The sequence below is a fragment of the Dermacentor andersoni genome, chromosome 8 (genome assembly GCF_023375885.2).
Source record: "Dermacentor andersoni chromosome 8, qqDerAnde1_hic_scaffold, whole genome shotgun sequence".
Taxonomy (NCBI): Eukaryota; Metazoa; Arthropoda; class Arachnida; order Ixodida; family Ixodidae; genus Dermacentor; species Dermacentor andersoni.
Genome location: NC_092821.1, coordinates 63651871 through 63668588, shown reverse-complemented (window position 1 = coordinate 63668588; position 16718 = coordinate 63651871). Strand labels below are relative to the sequence as shown.

At 45.0% G+C, this 16718-nt stretch overlaps 1 protein-coding gene across 1 annotated transcript in view; it reads left to right on the top strand.

Moving 5' to 3' along the window:
- LOC126526311 (N-fatty-acyl-amino acid synthase/hydrolase PM20D1-like) overlaps positions 1–16718 on the top strand; it is a 79102-nt gene that overhangs the window by 20290 nt on the left and 42094 nt on the right. Inside the window, exons 5-7 of the mRNA XM_072289703.1 lie at positions 7157–7276; positions 9382–9457; positions 15812–15873. Of these exons, the coding sequence (XP_072145804.1) occupies positions 7157–7276; positions 9382–9457; positions 15812–15873 (258 nt within the window). The remainder of the gene's footprint in view (positions 1–7156; positions 7277–9381; positions 9458–15811; positions 15874–16718) is intronic.

Genomic DNA, 16718 nt, shown 5'->3' with positions numbered 1-16718 from the left:
AAAAGAGCGAAATAGTTTGGCTCCTGCTGCTATCTTTACCATTCCAAACAGCTACTGGCACTATCAGCAGAATGCATGGGAACCCATACAGTTAGGTGCAGAAGTGTCAATGCGACTGGTCTACAGTCTGTTTCGTACATCAGGTGCAATGTTGTGGAAGCTAGAGATACCTTTTGCGGTGGCTGCGTTCATGCTTAGAAATAGTTGGGTGTTCTTGGTCAATTTTTGTGAAAACGATCTTTATAATAGGCTCAGTTATGAACAAAGAAAGAGAGAATAAATCCTGAGAAACAAGCGAACAATGTACTCATATGGCTGCTTTTGCTTTTCGTCGTTTTTTTTTTCCTATTCATTATTTGCAACCCAATAGCGGCAGCCTCACATGCATGCTTGCATGAGCAACTGCCGCAGGCGTGCAGCTAAGCATAGAAGGAACACATGGAGTGATAAATGTTGGTGACCACACTTCTTGCATAGCTTCCACAGCGTTGCACCTCATGTATGAAATGGAGTGTAGTCACTGGAGTGCACTACCAGCTTCGCTTATACGTTACACTTGCTGAACACTTGGTGAACAGATTGGGCCTTATTCTCGTCAGTGGCAGAAGCTGGTGTCCTCGGCTATGATACACACGTCGGCAAGCTACAGTGACGATTGGGGTTCTCCATACTTTCGTGATACACTGTTCTTGGTGCCGAGCTTGCAAGGCAGCTGCAGAATCTGTGCTTCGTTGCTTTGGACACCTGTCAGTGCTCAGTGTGTGGGCCAGTTGTGCGACTTGTGACGTGCAGCTAGCAGCTTGGGAAAGTACTGTTTATGTAAGAATAGATTACGGCAATATAATGTAGTGCCAAGAACAGGCTGGGATTGCTAAAAGCTGGAATTTCGCTCGTGGATCCCTGTGAAAGCATGCGAGGCTCTTCAGCTGTGGCAGGTTGTCATTATTAAGTATAACTGTGTCAGCACTCTGCTTTGTTTTACCATGGTCAACGTCAGTCTGATGTCTCCGGTCAGATTAAAGGTTTTTTGCATGGTCATACTGTACAAATTTGTTTATAAGGATTACTTATAAGGGGTGTGCGAATATTTGAAACCTTTGAATAATGAATCAAAAATAGTGTCCTATTCGATTCGGCTTTCATATCAAACATTCACTATTTGTAAATATGAATATATTTGAAATTGTTTTCCAAAATCTTACACCATCAAAAGTGTGCAATCAAACATAAAATTGCAGCAAATTTACAACAAAGTTCATCTCTGCGGACACAGCATTGACTAGGAGTGTGCTAATTTCGAATAGTAGATCTCAAATCTAATCAAAAAATAAAAGTCAAATATCGAATTGAATATATGAAAATTTAACACCAACTTTATGTTTGCAAACTTCGTGCAAAAAAACACAGTGCTGCAAATGCTCAGGAGGCTAATCACATTACTTAACAGGGATCTTGCTAGATATCAGTAAATTAGCTACCTATAAATCGAGATGTATAGTATGCTCTATTCTTTTTGATTCATAGCTATGAAAAAATTAGCTACCTATAAATTGAGATGTATAGTATGCTCTATTTTTTTTGAAGGGAACACCAAATTGGTATGCCAGCACTGATAACAGCTCAGTTCATATACAAAGATCTATAAAATGTTTTTTTTTTATAGATATACTGTCCGTTGAATAGCATTAAGTGCTTTTTCTTCTGAAGCTGAAGAAGTAGTGAAGTTGGTCTAATGACTAATAGCGTTTCCGGATTATGCAAAAAAGAGGTGAAGCATGCAGACAGGACACAAGAGTAGAGAAGTGGACAACACGAACGCCGACTATCAACTGAAGGGAGCACTGAGGCAAAAAAAAAAAGAAAGGAGACACAAAACTCATCTGCGCAAGCTCTGGAGTGGTATCACCACGTGTCAGTCGGGTACATGTGCCGGTCTACGTGAGAGATAGCTGTTAAGGCACTTAATCTCTTCCTTATGTAAAGTAATCGAAGGCTGACTCACGCACGCACTTCCACCATTATAGACATGCCATGCCTCTACCATAAGAGGCGTATCTGCATTCTTATGCCTGTACAATATTGCGCATTCATCTAACTCTGGCATGCAGTTACGATCTTGGCAATGTAAAATGCCAAGAATGTAACCAAAATTCACACCACATCGTGCATAGCATCAACACGCATCAACTGCTGATGGCGTGGACAGTAAAGAGTTCCCAAATTGGGAGGTCCATGACGAGTTCGCGTGACTTATCTCGAAACTCTGCTTATCTCAATATTTTTACTGGTTTTCACAACATCGAATTAAAAGTCTTTACCGTACCATTTGCGTACCCCTCCTTGTTTTTGAGCCCTCTGCCATGTGTGGTTCTGATGGCTGTGGTAGGAGCTTTTGGGAAGGCAGTACTATACATATTTAAGGGGGGACACTGCTATATAAGTAATCTTTTTTATTTTCCCATGCATACTAATGAAACTTGGCGGTCTTATTGATATTTTTGCACTGATTTCAAATATGCGCTTAGTTTTGGTGTAGCTTAATTAGTTCTTAAGGCAATTAACATTTTTTTCAGTTTGTTTGCGGCCTCAATTAGAAATAAATAGCACAATAAAAAATTATTTGTGAGGCATGGTTACATAGCATAAGGAGTAAGGATTGAAGTATAGAAAACACTTTTTTTGATGTGATCATTAATAGATACTTTACAGCCCATTTAATCTAAGCCCACAAAATGTGGCAACCATGTGGCACAAAATGTAGCAAAATAATTAATTTTTGAAATGAAAAATAAGAAATCTGCTTGCTATCTTTCATAGAGTACACATTAGACTTCATTCCGCAAAAAGAATTTCGGTTCTACCTGTTCTAGGTGTTGAGATATCGAGGCCTCAATATTGCATGGAGCCAAAATTTTGTTTTGAGAAAAATGCAAGAAATGAACAGCACAAGATTGAATGAAAATTAACAGATGTTTTGCACCATATTTACACACATACATTCCTAATAACCACCAGGAATGTAGCCTAATTGCCTGCTGCTGTTTAAATGTCGTCTCTTCAGTGCCCCTTGAACACTGTCGGACAAGGAATGACTCCGAGCACATTCTTTTTCTCTGCGTTTGACCTTCTCATCCATCCGTTTGTTGCTCATTGGGCTGGGATTCAGGCTGAGCTCGTTCAGGATTGCTGCCGATGTCCTCCTGTTGCCTGCGTTGAGTCGCATCACTGCCTTTGCCACAGCAGCTTCTACAGTGAATAGTAGTGATGTATGGCGTTGCTTTGGTGCAAGTGACCAGGTTATGGAATGTAAACTCTCATTATTGTTCTGAGTTTTACCTCTCTGGCACCGCTCAAGAAGCTTCCTTTCTGAGAGGCACTCATAAATTGTAAGCAATGCTTTGCACACATGAGGTGGCAAGTTATACCAGTTTTTGCGAGTAGGCTCGCCTCGGGCTGCTGCTGCATTCTGCCGGCACCAAGAATATGGGCCTGTTAGGCACAGACGTTGACTAGCGACTTTATCATTACAAGTACGGTAATGTGGTACTATGTCGCCATCACAGCCTTGTGAGTTGCCTCTACATCTCCTTTGTGCGATTTCAGTGCCCGATCATAGTAAGAGCTCAACTTTGTTGTGAGGTCACCCGTGAGCCTTCCTCTGCCACCAAGGTTCTCTGTCCCCTTGTGTTTTGTGATCAAGTTGCACCGGGCTGTGCCCATACGCTTTTGCATGTGGTTAACACAATCTTCTTTTTCAATTTTAATGTAACCGTAGACATCAGCCTCTTGCAAAGCAAGAAAAGTGCAGCTGTCGCCATCAGGTAACACTGTTGTGTAGCGAAGGCCATTTTTCTTGAGGGACCTCTCGAAAAGTAGAAGGCCAGCTTGCACCTCCATTTCTCCAGCCTTCTTATCTGTGTTCTTTTGGCATAAATGGCTAGCCCTCCAAGCTGTGTACATTGGTCTTTGGTCTCCGCTTGCAGCCAGCACAAAAATTGCTTAAAACAACATAGTCCAGCCCCGAGAAAAGTTCGGCAACTGCACGTACCCCTATATGGGATGAGCGTCCACATGTCATCCATGAACCATCAAAAGATACGGCGATGTTGTTATCATTCCCCAAGTTCAGCACACTGTATAGTTGCTGAACCGACTGTGCACTTTCGGTCATCACTTCTTTAGCCGCATGAACTGCTGCAGGGGTCAATTTATTTTTCCCATAGTTCTGCCACATCTTGTTGTCGAGATCGCGGTTCGAAATGTTCATCACTGAAAAAAATATCATTAAGTGCTGTCTGTTGGTTCACAGTGCACTGCATAGCACGCGCTGGCAAAATATTTACAACGAACGGGTTTACCGTCTGATCGCCGTTTATGTGCAGCGAGCTCCACGCGGACGCAATGTCTCCGCAGTTGGAACATGAGAGCATAAGTTTCACAGCGAGGCTGTATTCTCGCCCACCTTTCTTGTACTCAACGTTGCCACTATCACACGCTGTGCACTTTGCAAACCTCAAAAGGTGGTTTTGCAGATCCAAATTGACGATCGTGAATGCCGTCTCGTTTTCGACACGAAATCTAGATTTCTTCAAGATTTTTTTTTGTTTTTAAGACCCATGTTGCCCCTTAGTGAACTATAACGCAGTCACGATTATAAGGCTAGGGTGCAGTTGGGGGACACAGTTAAAGGGACATTGAAGGCAAATATTAAGTCAAGGTAAAGTGATAGATTAGTGCTTGAGAATCTCTAAGGCGTCAATATTATTGTGAAAAGGCCCTAATAATTGAGAAACTGAGGTAAATAGTACCATCGGTTAAAGTACCATAAGTAGTACCATCGGTTAAAAGCTTAGGTGTCATATTCCAAGAGAATATGCTGTGGAATGACCATGTCAACATTATTGCTAACAAACTTGCACGTGTTGTTGGAATACTAATAAGATTACGCTTCCTTTTACCATTAAGAGTGAAGCTCATACTTTATAATTCTCTTTTCTTATCTCATGTTAACTATTGTCACCTCGTATGGGGCAACACGACTAGCAGTAACATCAACATTCTATATTTATTGCAAAAGAAAGCCATCCGTGCAATTTCAAACTCTTCATTCGATGCGCATACTGATCCTCTTTTTTGTCAATTAGATATAGCGCCGATAAAATCGGTCTACAATACAATTTTGCTGAAACGCTTTTTTACAGAAAGAAAAGGTAGCACTCATTTTCTTGCGCACTTGTCAAGGCTAACACTAAATACAAGCAGTTTCAGTACACGTCACAGAGAAACTTGGCATATTCCGCACTCAAGAACTAACTACGGGAATCAAATGCTGCGCCATGAACTACCATCTCTACTTAACTCTTTTCATTAATCACCCTACTTATTATCATTGCAATTGGGTGGCCAAACTTGCCACTCATATTGGCATTCACGTGAATGCTTAGTGTTTTTCTTTGTGTTTTGTTCTGATGTATACGTGTTCTAAGCTGTAATTGCACAATGACCTATTTAGTTTTGTATTTCTGTGAATGTTACCCGTAAATGAAAAGGGATTCATAATGTCTGCATTTTGTTGTTTTCCTGTTCGTGTTTTTCGTAACTTGTATGACAATACTATATCTGCATTCATGTCAATTTTTTCGCCGCAGTGCGAAGTAACTTTGTATAAATAGTCCCATTTATCCACATATTGTTTATATTTTTTATTGTTCATCTTGTACTTGTGCACGCATTGCTACGTGATGCCAAAGAAACCAATAAGGGACACAGACCTAGTCAAGCCGATTTTATGGCCTTTTGTCTGTGCCCCTGCTATCTGTATGTTGTATAGATACAAATAAAGTTCAAAGTTCAAGTTCAAATGCAGGACATGATTAGAGACTCCCCCGGGACATTCAAGCACTTGTCCGATGACGAAAGCACTCCTCAGTTAAGTTCTGTCACTAGTATGCAACTATTCGTTGCAAGAAACATATTTGTATTGTACTAGAAGGCGAAATAAAATGCTACTTATCCAGTTCTAATTCATTTTTAGAAGAAAACTAATTGAAGTTACCCTTGAAAATGACGCAAGGGGTCGAAAGCTTTCGTATTTGCTCGACTCTGCATTACCCACTTTTTGACATTTCAGTAGTTTCCTTATCACATAGAGCTGTGCTGGTTTTATTGGCTCGCGAAACTCGCACAAACTGCAAGTAGCAGAGAATTCAACTTTCATGTAATGTCGCGGGATGCCCGAACGGTCTACGCCACTTGACCAAAAGGCAGCTGCAGCGGCGAATCCGCCGCTTTGTCTTGGTTCGGTGCCGCCGTCTGTTGGGAGCCGTTCAACTCATCGATGGCAGCAAAGGGCGGTAATGGCGTATGCAACGTCACCACTCGCCCAGGTGGGTGGCGGGAGACTCGAATTTTGGAAAAGGTATTCGGAACCTTCAGATGTAATTTTTTCGTAAACTAAGTCTTTTCTTGGCACAAAACAAGCGTTGCAATGTTTCTGGAATGGTATTTAAACAGTCCACGTTGACTTGGTATTTGCCTTTAGTGTCCCGGCCTTTAAAGAACTAAAGCATGCACACTAATATAAGGTGGAAGAAAGTAGCTGAATGGCTATTCAGGCTCAGTGGGACTGCCTGAAATACTGAACTACTAACACAGCCAAAACACAATATGGTGACTGTGGAATTGGAGGGAAGGGGGCTTCAACTCATGGAGTGGGGGTTATATGCAAACTTAGCCTGTAGGTGTGGCTCCACGGCATCGTAGCGCACGCCGTGAAGCCAGATTTAAAGGCAAAATTTGGGATGAGGCATGGGGTAACTTTGAGGATAAGAAGCCTGGAGAAAAACCTCGTCTTATATTAGAATAAATATGGTACATGCTCTTACTCGTCCTGTGAGGTATATATGGCTGAACAATTTTGGCTTCTTGTATGTTTTGTATTTGCCATTTGCATTGATTTCTTAATTTTCTTGATGTTTCCGTGTTGTTTTGTTGTGTGCCTGTTGCTTTTCTCCTCTTGACAACATATGGGTAGGGGGGCCTTTGTTAGGCATATGCATCTGCCTTAGCCCCTTCTTCTCAGACAATGTGTGTCTAAATAAAAACAATCTAAATAAATATTCCCCTACCACACAGCCCCATGCTTCTCTCGACACAGGGTGGCAGTGACAGAGAAAGGCTCCATCATGGCTAAGGTGTCGGCACGTGGTACCAGCGGTCACTCGGCAGCGCCACCTGTGAACAATGCGATCGTTACGCTGTCCAAGGCACTCTCTGGGTGAGGATATCGGGCTGGGCTGTTGGGTCTTACCTATATGTCGATAATAACGGGAACACCAAACCAGTGCTATTTTGGGAATGATTTCAGCTTGGATGGAGGCCTTGGAAATATAATTGTTTACCGTCATTGGTCTACCTCATGCTGCAAAGCGAGCATCCTCCTATAAAATTTATGATTACTTTAGTTTTGAGGAAGAGATACCGATGCAAGTGGGAACTGTTTGGAATTGTATTAGACAGGTTTAGTACAGCTTAAAATGCTTGCATTAGCGTGAGCGGGCAACGCTAACGCAAACGTATATGGCACCCATCTCGACGCCTGTGCGAATTAATTCAAGGCAAACACCTCCTTCAGGAAGTTCCTCTTGTTTTCATTCGTAAAGTGCACGCACATCGTGTCCACAGCATCGGCCGCACTCTGCTTTGCCGCAGAAAACGTGACTGACGTTGGCTTGACTTGTGGCCCTATTTTTTTTAACTGAACGAATGAGCGAAATGCAGCCTTTGGCACCATCTCGATGTGGCTACAGCGAACGTGAGCAAACTCTCATTAAGCGTACTGTGCCACTAATTGAGATTGTATGTCGAAAACAATGCTCACGTGTCACCAGTATGCCCCTGTTGAAGCACCGTCACTCAAATCTAAAGCAAATACGAGCACTAGTGGGGAACGAATGAGACGAATAGGGCAGGCCAGTGGCTCAATAGATCCGAAGCAGGTGGTTTGAAGTGATGCCATGTTGCCCTACGTAAGGTTCTCCTTATGTGCATTAGCATTGAATGCTAAATCCCGAAAATAGCGCGCGTACCTAAGAGCTCCAGCACGATTCAAATATAGCACATGCACATTGTGGAGCACACAACGTTAACTCTTTGTGTTTCCTGCCATACGCTATGCTAAAAGTTGTCTATTTTGTTGCATGAAAGCAGCGATTGCTACGCACAGGCACCAGTCTTTGACCGAGCACACTGGACAGATAACTTGTGTTGAACGATTTCTTTTCAATAAATGAGAGTAGTTTGCTTTCAGGCAGCCTATAATTATTATTTGGCCAGTTCCACCAAGTTCATCTCTTACAGCAAAGGGCAATGCTATAGCGTCAGACTTCATCGATTCAACTAACAGAGCACCATACCTGTATGTGGTGGCATGGTGTTCACCTGTTTCGTTGCTGTCATTGTCATGGTGCACCTGATACTTACTGAAAGCAGTTGTTTCTCACTTATACAAGCTTGTCTACAGGCTCAGTTTCGAGTGCTATTATGTACATATTTTGAACACTGTGCTGTGGAGCATTACTACGGACATAGATGTGAAAAACTTCCACACGAGGCACACATGAAGTACAGCATGTGTGTCCTAGTTCTTAATGTTCTTGTCTCTAGTATTGCTTCGTAGTACAATGTTCCACCATATCACAACAGTTTAAGTTTGCTCATGAAGAAGTTTTGTTTGTTGGTCTCCAGTCATACACTTAGAAGTCTTGTGATTCTAAAGAGACACCTGAGGGGGCACCTGCTTAGAGGAGGCTGATTCAGATAAGTTCTTGAAGCAGGCAAAATTACCAACGAGGAAATTGCTGAAAAAAGCCACTGCAATCTAAAAATGGCATCTTTTCTGTCAGTTTGCACTGTTACAAGCTTGCTGCTGCTTATGTGTTCTGTCTAACATTAAATCCTCATTAATAACATGTTCATGTATCCAACAAGATGTGTGTCCTCAGGGCAAACATTAAGAAAAATGTGTGCTCTTCCTCCCCACTCCCCTTTCTGGTGTTGAAACCATGGAATTTTTACAAGCTTTCAAGCTTCCATATCAGCGGGTATGATATTGCTATACCTTTAATGTTGGTGCCATCAAATGAAGCTCAGTTACATACCATAAAGTTGTCCATGCTGCACTGGTAAATTGCAGCTGTTTAGAAAATGTACCAGTCAGCGTAACACTCAAACTCCTGCACTTGGTACCCAATCGATGGCATTTTGATTGCCAGAGTCTCGGAAAAGGCATTTGTCTTGCAATTCAGAGATGAGGATGATTGCCAACTAGTCCTACTTGCATTGGTTTTGGTTCAATTAAGTGAAACGTCCTGTCCCATGCAGTTTCCATGGCCAGTGCCAGCCTGCCCAGCTGAGCCGCTCAGTGGTGGCCGAGATGCTCACTGCCCTGGCTCCAGAGGTGGGTTCTCACCAAGATTTAACACTTCGGCAAGCTCAAATGAGAAATCAGTCGCAGGCAATTGGTGCTAGAGCAACACTAACTATATAAGCGAAGAATGAAACACAATACTTCACTCTCTTTCAAACAATCTTCGTTTCTTTTGTTAGAATTTATGCACACATGATGCATTTAAAAACCAAAATAAACTATAAAAATATTCAAGATTTGCGCAGTATAAAATAAAGAGCTTACTAGGACATACAGTGAAACCTCATTAAACCGTAGTTGGCCGGAGCTTGGGAAAAGCACGTGCTAAACGGTAGTACTGTTTAACCAACATAGCATGAGGTCGACCATTGACCAGTCAAAAACAGAACTTAGAGAAGGTGCGATGAAAGGGGGAAAAGAAGACATGCAGTATTTATTCACTTCGCCTGACAAGTGTTATTTTTGTTTGATGATACGGCGGCCTAGCAGCGACAGCGGTCTCAAATTTGCTGAAGCTGCGAGGCAGCTTTTTAGCCAGCCCCCTCTTCTCGGCAAATACTCGCATGGCAGATTCCTCGTTGGCGTTACGTATTCTCCGTGCACGTGCGCGGTAGCGCTGCAGAAGTTGCGAGGCATCTTTTTTATTGTGGGGTGCTATTCTCGTTGTGACGATTGCATTCACGAGGCTGACGTAACATGCAGCTTCTGCCGCTGTCAGGCCTGAAGCGCCCGTCCTGTCGCTTTCCGTGTCGTCTTCATCACTGTTGCTAGCAGACATTGCGGCAACAACAGAGGCAACGATGGCGACAAGTCGAACCTCGCAGCCGACATCTCGTCGCGGTTGCAGCAGCGCTGCTGAGACTCTTCTTTGCATTTGAAATGCCATACACCGTAGTCAACAGCAGGTCCCTGTCGTGTGCCAGCGCCAACGTCTTCGTGTCACGTTCGATAGCACGAACAATGTCTAATTTTTCTTCTATGCTGAGCATCCGGCATCTTTTTTATCCGAGCTTCGGCATGACGCCATAGAATGGAGAACCATGACGCGAGTACTCGCTTGTGCGACGCCACAACGCTCTCTGGCACGCCGCTGAAATGATGTTAATGTTGATGTGGCTTCACGCGCAAACGCACAGGGCGCTTGGAGGCCATTGTTCCGATCGCTGAGGCTAGTTGTTCTGCCGGGCCGCCCGATGGAGACGACTTACCGCTGTGCCAATGCCTCCTTTACTAGATGCCTGCTGCATTGTCTAGTCAACTCTGTTCTATTCCCTCTCCCTTTTCTCGTCTTCGTGAAAAGGCAACCAGCGCCTCTCATGGACGTCCGCACGTCAAGTTTCATCCTAGATGCCAGCGCTCGTTTCTCCCCTGGTGGAACGATTTCCCTTCCAATGGGTGTAGGTTTCCACCGCTGCTTCCCTTCACGGTTGTGCCCGCGTTCAGTTCGTGCTGCACGCCAAACGTCTCTTGTTTGCGACGGTGCCTGTTCGGATGGCAGGAAATTATTATTGTGTTGTGAACTGTCACGACAGCAATGTAAACACGAAAGGGTTGATGCCACCAGTGAAATTCTGCCGATTCACAAAAAAATAATACGAAAAAAATCGGATGACAGACATGGATTACTGCGGTGCGCTGAACGAAGTAAACAACTGGCAAACGAAGCGATCTTGTTCTTTGATCACTCCTGAGTGTGTGACGGTTGTTATATGTAACCCACATGAATTTAATAATTAGTTGTTATATAATCCTTTTATTCATATGAAAACTTTCAGTTCTTCGACCGGCACTTGCCTCGTCTTCTTTCTCGTGTTTCGTTTCTGCGTGCGCTGCTCAAGAATGGTAACCACTTCTGTTGTATGCACTAGCAGTGGCCGAAGTTCACGCGTGCCGAGAAATTGAATATGTGCACGATGCATTGAACATGACCGGAGTTTATTCCTGCATCACCACTGCACCGATCAATCGAGTTACTGGATGATACACGCCCGCGTCTTGGTCGCGCCGGCATTGCTGAAGCAGAAATGATTACTAATACTTTCAACTTCCGTCTCTTGAGCACTGTTAAAAAATGGCCAAGCTATTTACATTGCTGCCTCTATTCTATATTGTAGGGGACATACCAGTTAAAGTTGTGTGCGCATGTCATACTTGTGCTATGCAGCGATATATTTTGTTTATTTCCGCACAGTGTCGATGGAAGTCCGTTGTCACCATCAGAGACAACACGGATTTGTAGCAAACATTTTGTGAGAAACTGCAAAAATGACTTTAGCTCATATGTGCCACAGCGTATGTGGCGACGATTTTTCCGGTGGCACATACGGTGTCGTTTCCAATGACCTGCTCAGAATCACTTGCATGGCTAAGCAGACGCTGCCCTTTCGCCGCATTGCAGCCATAAAAATAATCGTTAAGCGTACCAATCTTCTTAAAGGTAAATAGAAGCGTGTACAGCCTGTTTCACACTTAGGGGAAAACTCGGAACGTATTGCCTCGCGATGCGGCAAGCAATGGAGTCGTGCGGCGGCAGCAGCTCGAGCAGGCGCAGACGCTCGAGGGGCAGAGTCGTGGTCTGTGTCGTCTGCTACAGCGGCGCGCGCTGGTTGCATTGTCGGGAAGCGTGCTACTGTCAGTGGCAGTGCGCCGATTTCATCGGTACTGTGGGAACTGAGCTGATATTATTTACTAAACGTGCGACGCCAAACTCTGAGCCTTCATTGGCGATAATGGGGTTCCACAAACTTCTTTTGACAGCATGCTTCATTTTTTCTTTTGAAAGGCCAGGGTACTGAGTGTGTGCGCGTATATTTCTTCACTGGGTGTGCTACCGTAATAAGCAGTGACAAGGCGCACCATGATGTGCGCGCAACGTGCTCAGTCTTTATTTGACTCGAAAGGAAAACAAAGCACTCAACAATGATAACTATGGGGGTTGAACACGATGAAACAAACGGATACGATTAAAGGAATGTTTTAGGTTAAGACATTGAGCTGGAAGGGATTTTTCTCGACAATCAATCACTACACCAGACAGACCCTGCCTGCCGGCAGGGAATTGGACACGTCGCGCTCCGAACTTCAGTTAGTATCTCGTCATGCCCCCAGTGGCAGCGATGACAGCGCTCATCCTGGAAGGCATTGAAGTGTAGAGTGACTTGATCAGGGATGTGTTCATTCGCAGCACGTCTCAGTCACTGACGATGGTGGAGCGAAGCCTATCCTTGGGCGACTGATAGAGGGGATCGTGCGCCAGCGATACATTCAATGAGCCCCAGACATTTTAAAGGATGCTGGTGCCTGGGGATTGAGGTGGCCACTCCAAGAGTGACGACGCGCTCTTCCAGCAGCTCTTGCACAACACGAGCAGTGTGTATCGGCGGCCTATCGTGTTAAAATATATAGTCGCCTTCCAGGAACGGGTCGTCAAGAATGTATGGAATCAGTACGTCGTCTGTGACTGCCCTGCACATTTCAGCGATGAACTTACCTTCGAGGCGTATCAGTGGGCGTCACACAGGGCTTAGTAAAGAATACCGGCTCATTTCACGCAGTAACAATGAGATCGGCGCACTGCAACTGACAGCAGAACGCTTCCCAACAATGCGGCCAACACACTGTAGCACACAACGCCGTTCAAGATCCCGCCCCTCAAGCACCTGTGCCTCCGCGAGCTGCTGCTGCCGCCTGACTAAAGCGCTAGCCGCATCGCAATGCAATGCGCTCCGAGTTCTCCCCTAAGTGTGAAACAGACTGTACATCATCCTTCGAATAAAACGTCCACGCACACACACGTAGGCACACACCGTGCGCGGTACGAAACATGCCCAAACACGCGCAGTGCAAGAGGCAATCAAGGCGGTGCAAACGAGAGATGGGAGAGGCGTACCACCCGCTAGTTGAATTTTGCCCCGCATGCAGCGCTCTCAACGCCGGTGCAGCAGCGCCGCTCTCGGTGCCGTCCTTGTTTATGGCGAACGACTGCAACTTAGATCATGTGCTGCAGCCTCTGTCACCGTCTCGGAGGCCCGCTAGAATGCTCGCTAACAGACGCCTGCGCACATAACGCACTGGCGGAAGCATTCAGCCGCCGCTGCCACATCCGCCGGAAGTTGAAAAGGCAACGAGCGCTGCCTCACAGAATTTATGCTGGACTAAGGGAACCGCCGCTACAGTGGGAAAGTGAGCAATGCGGCGGGCATCTAGTAAAGGAGGCATTGGCTGTGCTTGCGCGACGAAAAGTGGAAACACTACGTGCTAACCGATACATGCACAATAAGCTGGTACGGTTTATGCAGATACAAAACACATTTTGTTCAATGGTTGCTGAGCCGGGGATTTGACTTTACTACTTTTAAAGCGAAACTACTTTTTAAGCGGGTACGGTTTAACAAGGTTTTACCAGTGAAACCTCGTTAAACTGTAGTTGGCCAGAGCTCGGAAAAAGTACGTACTAAACGGTCGTACTGTTTAACCGGTCGTACTGTTTAACCGAATTAGCATGAGATCGCCCACTTACCTGTTGAAAACGGAACTCAGAAAGTGTGCGATGAAAGGAAAAAAAAAATGCAGTATTTATTCACTTCGCATGACAAAGTGTTATTTTCGTTTCATGCCGCAGCGCCTAGCACTACAACTGCGGCCTCAAACTTACTGAAGCTGCGTGCCAGCTTTTCAGCCAGCCCCCTCTTCTCGGCAAACACTCACATGGCAGATTCCTCGTTGGCGTCACATATTCTCCGTGCAAGCGCACAGTAGTGCTGCAGAAGTCCCGGGGCGCCTTTTTCATTGCCAGGTGCCGGAGTTTGGAATAGTTTTCGTTTGGAATAGTTACGTTATCGCGCCTTGTTCTCGTCGCGACGGTTGCATTCATGAGGCTGATGTAACGAGCAGCTTCTGCCACTGTCGGGCCTGAATCGCCCGTGGTGTCGCTTTCCGTGTCGTCCTCATCACACGTCGCTAGTCGACACTTCGGCAGCAACAGAGTCAACGATGGCGAAAAGTCTAACCTCGTAGCCGACATCTCTTCATTGTCACAGCAGCGCTGCCGAGCAACTCCTTCGCATTCCAAATGCAACACACTGTAGTCAACAGCAGATCCTTGTCGCATGCCAGTGCCGACTTCTTCGTGTCACATTCGATAGCACAGACGATGTCAAATTTTTCTTCTATGCTGAGCACCCGGTGTCTTTTTTTATCCGAGCTTCGGCATGATGCGAGTCCTCTGTTGCACAATGCCACAACGCTCTCTGGCACGGCGGCGAAATGATGTTGATGTCGATGTGGCTTCACGCGCAAACGCACAGGGCGCTTGAAGGCCGTTGTGACCTCCAAGGCTTGTTGTTCTGCTGGGCCGCCCGATGGAGACGACGAACCGCAGTGTTTGCGTGACCGAAAAGTGGAAACGCTACGTTTTAACCGATGCGTACGCAGTAAGCTGGTACGGTTTATGCGGATGCAAAATACATTATGTTCAATGGCCACTGAGTCGGGGATTTGACTTTACTACATTTAAAATGAAACTACCATTTAAGCGGGTATGGTTTAACGAGGGTTTACTGTAGTAGTACAAGCTGCTCATGCTTATCCATGAGGAAACAGAGCTTGCAGTTTATGTTTTAATTATCGAACTCCTATCTGGGATACAAATATGAAGAAAGTTTGTATGGCAAGGTTACACTCTTAAAAGTTTACACCCTTTGGAGTGCCCCTTCTGCCACACAACAGTAATCGTCGTCTGCCTTGATGCGTTTCCTTTCTTGAAAACGCCGCGCCCGCTACTTTCCTGTCGGGAATACTATCATGCTGATAATGCGCATGCCGTTCGTTACTGGAAAGTACCGGGCTCGCAGCGTTAAAGAAAGGAAACGCATCAAGGCAGATGACAATTATTGTTATGTGGCAGAAGGGGTACTCCAAAGGATGTAAACTTTTCTTAGAGTGAATATGTTGAGGTTGTGCTCCATTGTATGACAGATGCAGCACTAGAGGTAGAGCAAAACATTGGCTCACTAGAGAGATAATTGAAGCAGATCTGATTGGTTTGGTAGCAGAGCAATGTGTCAGCACCACCTCCATTTCATTACTTGACAAAGAAATTGTTTTTCTGTGCAAGTGTTAAGTAGTAGTGTATTGTCTTTTGTTTGTTTGTTTCATCCCGTGCAACATGTGCCTATAAGTATGTGTGTCCTTTGGCAATAAATCGGTTGGAAATCAGCACCCTGCCTGTCTCGTTTCTGCTGTAGTCCCTTGCCTATAATGCGCTGTCACTCACCTGCAATCATAAACTGATTTGGTGTTCTTCCTCGGCACCTGCGCAACACAGCATCTCACTGTGCTGCCCAGGCATGAAGTGGTCGTTCACGAGATGATTCATCCTTGCAGGTGCCGTTCCACTTCCGACTTGCACTGGCCAACATGTGGCTTCTTGGACCTGCCATCAGCTGGTGAGCACTTGATTGGCTCCCCTCCCTTGGTACACGTCACAGGGAACTGACATTTTAGGGCAAAAGGCTGGCAAGGGGTTCGGTTCCTTGGTGCTCTGTGCTGTGCGTGAATAGCCGGTACTTCCACTTTCAAGATAAGACAAGTGCACTCATTGCCTGTGTGATTGTGTAAAATGAGATGCCATCACATTACGCATTCCTCCCACCAGCAAGATTTCTAGTACCTAGGGGTGGGTGAATACCGTGTTTACTTGCGTAATGATCACACTCGCATAATGATCATACCGCTGAGTTTTGTCCTCAAAATTAGATGTTTTGTCTTTCCCGTGTAATGATCACACCCAGAGCTTGCTGCAGCTATACGAGTATGTCGTGTGCCAAGTCTAGCTGATGATGATTGTGCTGGCCATCTGTCGAATGCTACGCAAACGACTCTTCAAGACTTACCAAGTGGACTGCATGCGCCAAATAGATTCTTAAGCAGGTGTGCCATTTAATTCCCTTCATCATTTTCTGCACTTCAAGAAAAAAAAATGTGCAACAGAACTTGCTTTTGCTTTGTTATTTGTTGGCTTTATAATGGTTGTGCTCAACAAAACAAAAAAAGAAGGCGCCGCCTTTTGGTTCCTCCCATCTGCACTCGAGGGCACGCAACAAATTGTGAGCAGCAATGACAGTAGCCACATTTATATTGATACAGTACAAGTGTACCCTATTCATATGCCGGCACTTATTACACAGTTAAGATATTCGCCCACCCTTGGCGGAAACGTGCCGTATTAGGAGTGTAGTGAGGACAAATGCCGCAGTTTTCACGGCATGCCCACCATGCCTTTCTATTTCAG